At 42.1% G+C, this 12,223-nt stretch overlaps 1 protein-coding gene across 1 annotated transcript; it reads left to right on the top strand.

Annotated features, from left to right (window-relative positions):
- The first annotated feature begins 65 nt into the window (after positions 1-65).
- On the top strand, positions 66-11,855 carry KIFBP (kinesin family binding protein). The gene is made up of 7 exons (XM_035137503.2): positions 66-543; positions 2,952-3,050; positions 6,001-6,080; positions 6,161-6,344; positions 7,254-7,338; positions 8,778-8,887; positions 10,437-11,855. Exons 1-7 carry the CDS (start codon positions 166-168, stop codon positions 11,313-11,315), a joined length of 1,815 nt encoding a protein of 604 aa, XP_034993394.1. The 5' UTR covers positions 66-165; the 3' UTR covers positions 11,316-11,855.
- Positions 11,856-12,223: the final 368 nt, after the last annotated feature.

Raw genomic sequence — 12,223 nt, 5'->3', positions numbered from 1 at the left:
GCTCCCCGCACCTCCATTTTAGCTGAGGGAATCGAGGTTGATGCGCATGCGGACTACCCTTCTGGAGGGTTCTGGGCGGGCATAAACCCAACTGATCGGGAGAGAGAGCGGGTGGACGAGGCGAGAGACGAGCGAGGAAAGAGCAGCAGCCCGTTCAGTGGGAAGATGGCGACCCCCGCCGAGTGGGCCTCGCTGTGCGAGAAGTTTCGCAGCGCCGTCAACCTCTCCTACGTGGAGTCCAAGAAAGATCCGGAGACTGAGCCGTACCGCTCTAAGTACAGCGCCCGGGAGCTGCTGGAAGGTATCAAGCTGCAGCTGGGCTCCGAGGAGGCGGAAGGCAGCCCAGGAGGCGCGGCCGCCGGGGCCGACGAGCGGGAGCGGCAGCGCGCCGTGGCGCTGGCTGCCGTGGAGTACGAGCTCGGGGTGAACCACACCGACACCCAGGAGTACTCGGCCGGCGAGGAGCACCTGGTGAAGTGCGCGCAGCTGCTGGAGCCTCACCGCCTCTCCCGGGAGTGCGTCTCTCTCTACATCCAGGCCCAGGTGCGGGATGGAAGGAAGGGGTCGTCCGTCGCTCCCCTCCCCCGCAATAGCTCACCCAAAAAGGGGGCTCAGACCCACAACTGTGAGGAGCGGTGGATAAGAAACAGGGTGCACGAACGCGTCCCCCCCCCCTGCACACGCGCGTCAAACCACTTTGCGTCGCTCGCGCTTGCGGTGTTTGGGATAATGCAGGTTTCAATCTAAACCACAGAGTGCCGCATACTTGCCGGGGCATTTAAACATCAGCCCGGGCACGTGGCGCAATGTGTACATTCATCGCTCACACGCCTTAACAGCAAAGGTTTTCTTGGGCCTGGGCAGTCACCGTTTGTCCTGGGAGATGGCATCATTTAGAAGGCAGAAATCAACTGGGGAGAATGAGCTTTCCTGACCTGTGCAATTTTCCTTATGGAAATGGTTGTGCTTTTAGTTTTGTTAGCCTAATCGATTCTGCGGCATCTCTTCTCATTATGAAATCTAGTCGATGCATAATAGGCATCTAAGACGAATAATATGTTGGCTTGGATCCAGAGTTGAATCTAATGGCTCGCGGAAGAGAGCAGGCAACGCTTGCTGATTCTCTCATCCTCCTGCACCTCTTCCCACACTTCCGGTGTTCCTCCATATTAGAAGGGGGGAAGGAAACGGGAAATCAGAAAAAAAATTCATCTCTTCTTTTCTTTGAGCAGAGATTTTTGTCAGTAACTTAACTCACAGGATCTCAAGATCCAAGTTATTTGATTTGGCACTTTAGAACTCTTGTTGAAGTATTGGATGATGCCCCCAAAAGATGTGTGGAATGTTACATAACAAACACTTAACTGTCCACACTTTTTTAATCCAATGAATGAAGTTGTTTCCTCCCCCCTCTTCTCATTGTTTTGCCTTTTTGTAAGAATAACCTTTGAACTATTAGCTATTCTGTAGAGGTATTGATGAAACTGCATATCAAATTTGGAAAGATGATGGAATAAAGTGTTATGCTAAAAACAAAACCTAGTACAGTAATTGAAATGAAGTGCGTAAACATTGTAATTCCGTTCTTGTATTTGTAGAAGTCTTAATACAGTCTTGCAGTTTCCTGCAGGCATCCTCATCTGAAGCAAGGAGCAGTTGGCTCTGTTGCCCGTTGCCATAGCATAATTGACCAAGCGCTAGCATTTCTGTGTCTCCAAGCCTTGAAAAATTTGGCATGGCCTATGGCAGCTGTGCCCAGAAGGCAAAAGAGATGTGTTGCAATACAGTTTTCTTCAGTATCCTGCCTACAACAATGCTTTTTATGTTTTGTTGCTGCTGCAACCATGTGTCTTTTCTTCTTGTTTTAATGCGGGGGGGGGGGGAGGGATGTGTCAAATTGGAGAAATGCAATGCAAAGTACCGTATTAAGGGAGGGTTGAGCTGGTGGTGATGGCAGACCACAGTGCTCACAGTGATTATTTTCTATTGCAGTTTGAGAACTGAGTAATTACACTCAGAGTCTGTGAATCAAAATAATTTGTATGCCAGTAGCAGACTGTGTACACACAGCATATTTAAGACTCCCCCCCCCCAATTCTTCCAACAGTAATTTGTTAAGGGTGCTAGGAATGGTAGCTCTGTGAGGTAAACTACGATTCCCATAATTATTCGGGGAAAGGCATGTGGTTTAAATGTATGGGGTGTACATGGTCACAGTGGCAAGGAAGGAATGATAACATTTAGTCCAGGTGGCTTTTGTTCGCAAAATATAATGGTGTCAGAGCTAGACCACAGTGGCTCCCAGTGGCCAATAATAACATGATTTGAGTCTTAGAATTGTAACCTTTTGGACTAGCTTGCAGCTTCTTCTGTTCCTTGCATGTTTATACTATAATTGTTTTATTGCTTGCATGTTTCCCATCCTGGGCTCCTTTATGAGGAATGTCAGGATACAGAATTCAAGAAATAAATACTAGGCACTGGAAAGGATAGCTCATATTGAGGTAATGTGCTGCACATCCCTGGCCTGGCTCCCCAGTATGTGTCTTTAAGGCGTGAGCTCCCGTTGTTCGGTCCCTGCTCCTGCCAACCTAGCAGTTCGAAAGCACGTCAGAGTGCAAGTAGATAAATAGGTACCGCTACAGCGGGAAGGCAAACGGCGTTTCCGTGTGCTGCTCTGGTTCGCCAGAAGCGGCTTTGTCATGCTGGCCACATGACCTGGAAGCTGTACGCCGGCTCCCTCGGCCAATAACGCGAGATGAGTGCCGCAACCCCAGAGTCGGTCACGACTGGACCTAATGGTCAGGGGTCCCTTTACCTTTAAGTATAGTATGAGTCTGGTTCTTGTATAATATGTAAGGGGGTGACCCCTCTTCCCTATTCAGTGATGGTGGATTTGTGCCATTATAGCTTTACAAAAAAAATGTTTCAATTTCCCTCTTCTTTTGTAGAATAACCTGGGCATCCTGTGGTCAGAAAGAGATAACATTAAAACAGCTCAGACTTACTTGGAATCTGCAGAGGCTTTATATAATCAGTACATGAAAGAGGTAATGTGTTGTGTGAGCATGCCTTATGTTTCTGTAATGTGGTGGCACCTGAAGGCGTAATCAAAATTGCAAGTTCTAATATCAATGAGTTGCAGTCATTAAATAATGAACAGGCTTTCTGGATTAATTGTTACTGAGCTTTGCAAGTTGAGAGGCCTGCTTTCTCACGTTATAAAATGAGACATTTTGATACAATATATGTGTTGTCAGGAGTTCTGAATTCTGAAAAATGATTATAGTACTAAGTGAAAAATATATCTACTGTTGAGATGTCATTTTTTAGATAGCTTCAAAATGGTTGGCATTTATGCAGAGTGTTCTGTGCAAACAGCTGACTAGAAAATCAGTGTCAATTCACAATGGCAGCTGTGCCTTCATCCCTCTGTAACCACATAAAGCATCTATAAAACAGCTTAGGAACACTTCCATTGTTAGTTATAATAACTGGAATATTCTAAAAACACTTGGACTTATTGCTGTATGGCTAAAATGCAATGCAGAATTAGTTTTCTAAAAAAGAAAGCTTTTCTGTATATCAGGAGGACTTATAACAAGCTAAACTCCTTATGCATAACAAGCAGCCTTCTAAGTTGTTGACTCTGCTGTGCTATAGCACTAGCACAATGGAGCCTTTGTTATACCCTCGGGGGGGGGGGGGGGCGCTATTTATGCACTGCACTGCCTTTCTGCATTTCCAGTGTTTGTTCATTCTCTGACATGGCTTCTATGAAACCAGTAGAGTGCTGCACTTTGGCAAATTCTAAAAAGTGATGCTGAAAATACAGGTGAAACTTGGAAAATTAGAATATCGTCGAAAAGTGCATTTATTTCAGTAATGCAACTTAAAAGGTGAAACCAATATATGAGCTAGATGCATGACATGCAAAATGTCAAGCCTTTATTTGTTGTAATTGTAATTATTTGTCGTTAGGCGGGTCAATTATAAATGGAATGTAATTAATGAAATGTAATAGCGCTGTTTATTTTTGTATTATTGTAACTATTTGTTATATTACTGTGGAATTTCCAAAAGAAAGCATTTGTAAAAATTAAAAGAAAAATAATAAACAATAAATTGCATTACTGAAATAAATGCACTTTTTGACGATATTCTAATTTTCCAAGTTTCACCTGTATTTCACTTGTTTCATATTAACGCTCTTGTCTTATTTTGCTGAATTCGCTTTTGACTAGAGATGATGATGCTTTGGAGAAAAGCCTGAGAAGGACATGCCTGCCTTCTTGTTTAATCCAGTGTACTTCCTCTGTTTCTTAACAACCTACCTGTCACGTTTAGAGTATTATTCCTGGATTGCTGAATCTAGGTACCAGTGGCCCTACGTCCTGTGTGCTGGTTTATGTTCATGCTAAACCTGCCATCTCCCTAGTGTCAAAACCCTGCCTTGGGAGGTGTGTCCAGTCCCACTTGATCATCCTTGATTTGAGGTTAAATGTCTCACGCCCTGTCAACTCATTTCCCTTAGTTTTACTTGGTTGAAAATAAGAATTATTGCCTATTAACACCTGTCATCTTCCAAATATGATGGGTGACCTTTCCCCCTTGCAAGTGCATTTAAGATACCGTTGTGATATTGTGTGTCTTAGGTTATTTAGAGAAGAAGCTGCTTTTATTTCTTTATGAAACTGCCTCTCCCCTCCTCCACTTTTCTCTGTCCCTGATCTTAATAAAGCTTCTTAATTCCGAACCTGTTATTTAACCAGATACTTTGACAGTGCAAGTAACAGCTGTCCCTCTGTGCTTGGCCAGTGGTTTATGCTACACATGCAGACATAGGACAACAAAACGATTGATGCATTGATAGATTGAATGCTGCAACTCAGTGACAGGGAGATAGATAAAGGTGACTGTAGGTAGCTGCCCTGGTCTGAGTTTCACTTAAAAGCGCTTACAGTTCTCTTTGCCGAAGAGGTGAGGTAGTAGTCGGGTAGTGGTGGCAAAAGAAATCTGGGAGTCCAGACTTGTTAATCACACCTATAACAATGGAAGGGTTTGCAGCTCCAGAAAGACCTAAAATGAAATGGAGCTAGAGGAACCAGATTTGTATTCAGAACTTATCTTTGTTTTCAGCAATTATGCCCTCAAAGTGACTTATTAAAGGTAGAAATGTGGTGAAAGATTAAAAAGGGTATGTGGGGGCCAGTTGCGGCCCTCTCCCTGATTTTTCAAACTCCTCTATCTCTGTTAGCCATGTTTTAATTGGCGTAGAGCTGGGGCTAACTCAAAATGGCATCTGCCACTATCCCGCCAGTTCCCAAGCAGAAAAAAGAAGAAGCCTTAGTGATTTGCAAAGAGAATAAAAGCAGCTAAAAATTAAGCTTGATAAATAAATTTATAACAGGGACATGTGACTACTTTAGAGTTGTTCAAGAGCTTAAACTAATAACTGGATCTCAATATTAAATATGCTGTTCATTCAGTGGGATATATTTCTCTTGTGTTAGTTGTTTTTACCTCTGTGTGATGTCTTGTATCTAGTTGCAACTGCTTTTGCCTTGAGTGCATTGAGTAGCACATAAAGCAAAAATTTCTGAAAGCATATTCTTCCAGAGTTTCTGGCTTGTTCATTGAGGTAAACTTTCTTCTTTTTTTCTATATTGTTACATTTACTGAAACTCTTGTTTAAATGTAGCACATTCTTTCTGTCAGCGCTGCAGAGTTCAGGAGAAGTAACTGTTCAGGAGGACAGAACAGGTTTTTAGAAGAATGTGCAGTTAGAGATGCATAATTACAGGTTCTACAACACAATAGGGAAGGATGGATTTTTAAAAAAAGAGATATGTTTTCTTGATACTTAGATGTTTTGTGCAGTAAGAACATATTTCTGGATGCATATTAGCTTAATGTTCTCTGCAGTACCAAAGTGCATCCTGCAGAGAGCACAAATCTGCTGTATGTATTTATTAAGTTCATATATATTATGTTTTGCAGAATGGGAATCCCCCACTTGATTCCAGTGAACATTTTATGGATGAAGAAGAGAAACTTACTGACCAAGAAAGATCAAAAAGGTATATGTTGAATTATAAAGTCAGACATCGGAAGGGGTGTTTCTGTCTTAAAATTAAATCTAAACCCTCTGTTTCCCCAGATTTGAGAAGGTCTATACTCATACGCTATATTATCTGGCCCAAGTCTACCAGCATCTGGAGATGATTGAGAAGGCTGCACAGTATTGCCATACCACCCTTAAACGGCAGCTTGAATATAGTGGCTACTATCCAGTAGAATGGGCTCTCAATGCAGCTACTTTGTCTCAGTATTATCTCACAAAGGTAATCACTTCAATGCTCTCTTCAGTGTACCTAATATGTTAAGGTGCTACCATTGTCAGAGTTGCTATTTGACCAGCTTTCAAAAAGCTGTCGTTATCTGTGGTATGAGTCTTATTGGCAGGCCTCGGGTTGCATCATCTTCCACACTAAGTTAATTGCACTTAAGTTCCCTTTGAAATCCATGGGACTGAAAGTCATGACTAGCTTGCCTCATTGATTTTGTAAGTCAATGTTCTTTCCTAGCTTTGTTGGCATTTACAGATGTCAAACTCACAGCTAAAAACATGAATAACAAAAAGGTCATGTTTCAGGATAAGTGCATTAGAGGAATTTATTCCTCAAATTTGTTATGATATGAGTGTGTATGTAACGGTGGGGAGACTCCTTAGAAGACCTTTATGTGTTTGTCCTCGGCTTTCTTACTATACAGCAGGGGTAGGCAACCTAAGGCCCCATGGGCCGGATGCAGCCCAATCGCCTTCTCAATCCGGCCCGCAGACGGTCCGGGAATCAGCGTGTTTTTACATGAGTTGGATGTGTCCTTTTATTTTAAATGCACCTCTGGGTTATTTGTGGGGCCTGCCTGGTGTTTTTACATGAGTAGAATGTGTGCTTTTATTTAAAATTCATCTCTGGGTTATTTGTGGGGCATAGGAATTTGTTCATTCCCCCCCCCCCAAAAAAATATTCCGGCCCACCACATGGTCTGAGGGACGGTGGACCGGCCCACGGCTGAAAAAGGTTGCTGACCCCTGCTATACAGCATTGCTAGATTATATCTCCAGATCCCTTAGAGATCACACATTTGGGCAGATAATTGGGCAACTGAATTATATTGTTCTTAAATATTAAGAGAAAAGTATCTTACTGCGTGCCAGGAACAAACACCACCATGTCTTCTCCTTACAGCAATGTTTCATGGAGTCCAGGCATTGTTTAGCAGCTGCCAGTGTCATCTTTGGCCAAGCTGGACAGGTGCCATCTGCAGAGGACAGTAAGTCATCTCATTTTAATCCTCACTGTAGTGGCTTTGAGTTATATGGGTTAGCAAAAATGTTGAATTCTCTGCTTGCTGTCAGTTTCAGTGCTGCATTGATTTTGTGGGACTGGAGGAAGAGGTTGCAATGTGAGAGGGTGAAGAGCTGCCCTTCACCAAGGCTACACTTCTCTAGTGGGCTTGTACAGCTTTGAAACTAACGGTGCAGACTTGGGGCATGGTGGTGGTGCAGAGGAAATAGCTTTCGATATTTCAACTTGAGAGAAGGAGAGAAGATGTACAGTTTTCCTCTGTTCATAGAATCATGGAATTGTAGAGCTGAAAAGGACCCCAAGAGTCATCTTCTAGTCCAACCTCCTGCAATGCAAGAATCTCAATTAGATCATGCATGGCAGATGGCCATCCATCCTGTGCTTAAAAACCTATAAGGAAGCAGAGTCCACCACCTCTTGTGGGAGTCTGTTCCATTGTTGAACAGCTCTTGCTCTCAGAAAGTCCTTCCTGATGTTTAGTCAGAATATTCTTTCTTGTAACTTGAATCCATCGGTTCGGGTCCTGCCCTCCAGAGTAGAAGAAAACAAGCTTGCTCCTTCTTCCATGATACAGCCATTTAGATATTTGAAGATGGCTATCATATCTCTAAATCTCTTCTTTATATGGCTAAACATACCCAGTTCCCTCAACCATTCCTCATAAAGCCTGGTTTCCAGAACCTTTATCATCTTGGCTGCCTTCCTCTGCAGATGTTCCAGCTTGTCAATATCCTTCTTAAATTATGGTGCCCAGAAGTGGACACAGTACTCCAGGTGTGGTTTGACCAGGGAAGAACAGAGTGGCACTATGACTTCCCTTGAAAGGAACACTAGACTTCTATTGATGCAGCCTAGAATAGCATTAGCTTTTTTTACTGCTGCATCTGTTAAGCTTGTCTACTAAGACCCTTAGATCCTTTTCACATGTATTATCAACAGTCCAGGTGTCCCACTTCTTATATTTTTGCAGCTGCCTATAATCTGCTATAACTTGTACTGGTAGTATACCTTGCTGTTTCATTTTTTACTTTTTAGGACTGTTGATGCTATAAATGCTTAAACTATTTTAACTATGTTATGAAAACTGTGTTCTAAGAAGTTCTTTACACCCTGTTTTCCTGAATAGAAATTAAATGTCTCCCTCTATTTCCAGTAGAAGTATCTTGAAGCTGTTTGATCCCTGTTACAGTATGGGAAAGTTTCAGGATTAGAAAATATTATGACCAAAAGTTAAACCTTCCTCCTTATAACCATTTAATAGATTCCAAGAATATTACTGGTAATTACTTGAATTCTATGTAGTCCTTCAGGTAATTTTAAGTTGCTAACTTCTCCCCCCCCCCAATGGCTTTTCAAAATCTAGCTGTCAACTAGCCTAATGAATATTGTAATATTTTAAATCAGATGAAACAGAACAAGATCAGCAAGACCTTCGACAGAGAAGAGCTGAAATTGCAAGGTGTTGGATTAAGTACTGCTTGAACTTGTTGCAGGGAGCCAGGAAATTGCTTGAGGTAATCAAGAAACGGAAAACATTTGCAGGAGTAACTAAACACAGTAGTCGCAACAGCTGCTAGTGGTGCTGAGACTCGAGGGTATAGTAAGTGTCCATCACAGGGTTGCTGTGTGTACAGAGATAGGAACCAAAATCAGTTGAGTGCTGGAATCTCTGTTTAATTTTTAAACCTTCAAGCAATATTCTGCTTGGGCAGTAGAACACTTAATCTTGTGTTTGCCAGTTTTGACCATATCACCTTGATTTCATCATGGGCCTTGATGCTTTACTGATAGTATCCAAATGGTTTCAGTTCTAGGAGCTAGATAAATTACCTAACCAAGAAAGCAGAGTTTTCTTTGTTAAAACTAGTCTGCCATTGGTGCATACTCTGTTTTTACACAGTTTTCCACTTCGACTTCCTCAGTAATTTTCTACTTGCCTGTTATTGTCCTGTCAGAGTGGATATTTAGCATTGGGGTATTTATGTCCCAGTGGCCGTGAAGATTTCAGCATCTCATCTATTAAAAAAATCAGCTGTGTAATTTCCACTGCCTTGATAGGTTTTCCTTAAATTGTTTTTGTTGTGCTTATATACTGCTTTTTGTCCCAAGTGACCCCAAAGCAATTTAAAAAATAAATAAGAAAATATCATTATGAATCACAAAACACCATTAAGATTATGAATCACAAAACACCATTAAGATAACAGTAAAACATTGGCAGCATACATGAGCTGTTGAGATTTTCAATTCGGGAAAGCAGTTCCTACTGTCTGATAACACAATAGTTTTAATGATAGGAAAGGAAAAAGAGAACCCTACAAGGAAATAAACCTGGCACCTAGGAGGTGTCAGATATATTGGGAGTGGTTTAACAAAAAGTTCAAGAATGACAACTACTTGCTGTGAAATACTTAAATGAAATCAAGGAGAATTGTTGAAAACTCTTCAAAATGCCTCCACTCATTTGCTGCTATAAGCTCAGCTTGTGTTTCCATTGAATTATCAAAATGAATAAGAATAATATATGGAAGTACTGGGTGGCACTGTGGTCTAAACCATAGAACCTAGGGCTTGCCGATCGGAGGGTCAGCAATTTGAATCCCCGCAACGGGGGGTGAGCTCCCGGTTGTTTGGTCCCAAGCTCCTGCCCACCTAGCAGTTCAAAAGAACGACAAGTGCAAGTAGATAAATAGGTACCGCTCCGGCGGGAAGGTAAATAGTGTTTCCATGCATTGCTCTGGTTCACCAGATGCAGCTTAGTCATGCTGGCCACATGACCCAGAAGCTGTCTGCGAACAAACACCGGCTCCCTTGGCCTATAGAGCAAGATGAGCACGCGACCTCAGAGTCGTCCGCGACTGGACCTAAAGGTCAGGGGTATCTTTACCTTTTTATGGAAGTACTAAATAATTTCTAGAAATCCAAAACATGTATTTTTCTGTCATGCAAACATAGGAGTAACAGAAGTTGCTACTGTGAACATGATTCATTTATCAAATTGCCGGTATCTAGTTTTTGGACATCTCATGGCAAAGTGTTTCACACTGTGCGTTCTTGTTTTAGGACAACATTGGGGAGCTGGATCCAGACAGGCAGTCGGAGCTTAAAGCCCAGCAGAAGAAAGAGGAGGATGAGAAGGAAGAGGACAGGAAGAAAGCTGTTCTGTTTGGAACTAGTGATCTGTGTGACTCTATTTTGGCCATGGAAGAAAAAGTGAGCTGTGTGTTTCCACTAGACTTCCAAGAAGCTAGAGAAGTCTTCTTAGTGGGTCAGAATTATGTCAATGAAGCAAAAGATTTCTTTCAGGTAGATGGGTATGTCACTGACCACATTGAAATTCTTCAGGATCACAGTGCCTTGTTCAAGGTGCTGGCATTCTTTGAAGAAGATTATGAGAGGCGTTGCAAGATGCACAAGCGTAGGATAGATATGCTGGATCCCATATATGCTGGCTTAAACCCTCAGTATTACCTTCTGCTCAGTAGGCAGCTTCAGTTTGAATTAGCCGACACCTATTACGAGATGATGGATTTAAAAGTGGCCATTGGTAATAAGCTAGAGGAACTTGACTCACACACAATAAAGAAAATAAATTCTCTTGCTCAGATGTCCATGAAATACTATGAACTCTTTTTAGATTCATTGAGGAACCCTGATAAGATTTTCCCTGAGATCCTAGAGGAGGATGTCCTGCGCCCTGCAATGGTGGCCAAGTTCCATATTGCCCGCCTTTATGGCAAGCTTATTACTTCGGATGGCAAGAAACAGTTGGAGAACATGCAGACTTCGTTGGAATATTACTCGTTTTTGGTAGACTACTGCGAGAAGCACACAGATGCCGTCCAGGCCATTGAAACTGAGCTAGAGCTCAGTAGAGAGATGGTTGGGCTTCTCCCAACAAGAATGGAAAGGCTAAGAGCCAAGCTTTCTACTTTCACTTAAACTCCTTCCTCCTGTGGAAATGTGCAATATTAATACAATCGCTGTCCAAAGAGACAGTTTCCCTTATGGCAGTTGCCTTTTAGTCATCCGACATCTGTTGTGCGCTCCCACTGTGACAGGCAGCATAGAACCTGTATAAAATGGAAAACTGTCAAGTGTAGTAATTCTCCCACACTTCAATATTAAGTATACAGTGAATCGTCAACTGGTGCTCTGTATTGCTTGCTCCGTACTGACATGCACACCTTCCTGCCTTATTTTTCTCCTTCTACTACGTGGTCCAGTTTCCAACTGTAGTGCTGCTCTCCAACTGTTTCTTCCAAAAGGGAACTTTTTGAGTACATTGTGTTTACAGCCCAATCCATCCCCACAAAATAGAGACTTAGGTAGGTGGAATTTATTTTCCTCATTAACAGTCCCTTTAAAAAAAATATTAACATACCTCTAATTTAATGGCGTCCTATTTATTTTTGTATATGTTAGCTGTCCTCCTTTTGAATCCTGTTAAATAGGATCAATAAACAAACATGCCTGATTGCACATTCTCTTGCCGTCTTTTGGTGTGTGTGTTGTGACCTGTTTGGTAGTAGAAACCTGTTCAGTTTTTCTCCACAAGTTACAGCCTGAGTCTTAAATACATTCCAGCTGTTACCAAACCATAGGCCAGGACTCTTGTTAGTCCCATCCTAAAACTGAAGTTTATATTCCCAACTGTAAGGACTAGAGTTTAAAGACAACAAAAGCAAAGATTATCTGGCAGCTCACATTTATGTTCAATGGCATATTCTCTTATTAATAGTGGTTTTTGAAAGGGAGAGGTGAAAATTAAGAAATGCCCACCATCCTATTCTCACAGTGGCCAGTCAGATATTTATGGGAAACTAACATGTAAGACATGAATACAACAG

The sequence above is a fragment of the Zootoca vivipara genome, chromosome 5 (genome assembly GCF_963506605.1).
Source record: "Zootoca vivipara chromosome 5, rZooViv1.1, whole genome shotgun sequence".
NCBI classification, from domain to species: Eukaryota; Metazoa; Chordata; class Lepidosauria; order Squamata; family Lacertidae; genus Zootoca; species Zootoca vivipara.
The sequence above is the reverse complement of the archived record's forward strand: the minus strand, read 5'-3'. Positions and strand labels throughout refer to the sequence as shown.

Excerpts from the sequence above, each read along its gene's own strand:
- KIFBP (XM_035137503.2), top strand. The coding sequence starts at position 166 with ATGGCGACCCCCGCCGAGTGGGCCTCGCTGTGCGAGAAGTTTCGCAGC. Across the intron at positions 6,081-6,160 it reads GACCAAGAAAGATCAAAAAG|ATTTGAGAAGGTCTATACTC; the intron begins GTATATGTTGAA and ends CTGTTTCCCCAG. Across the intron at positions 6,345-7,253 it reads CTCAGTATTATCTCACAAAG|CAATGTTTCATGGAGTCCAG; the intron begins GTAATCACTTCA and ends TTCTCCTTACAG.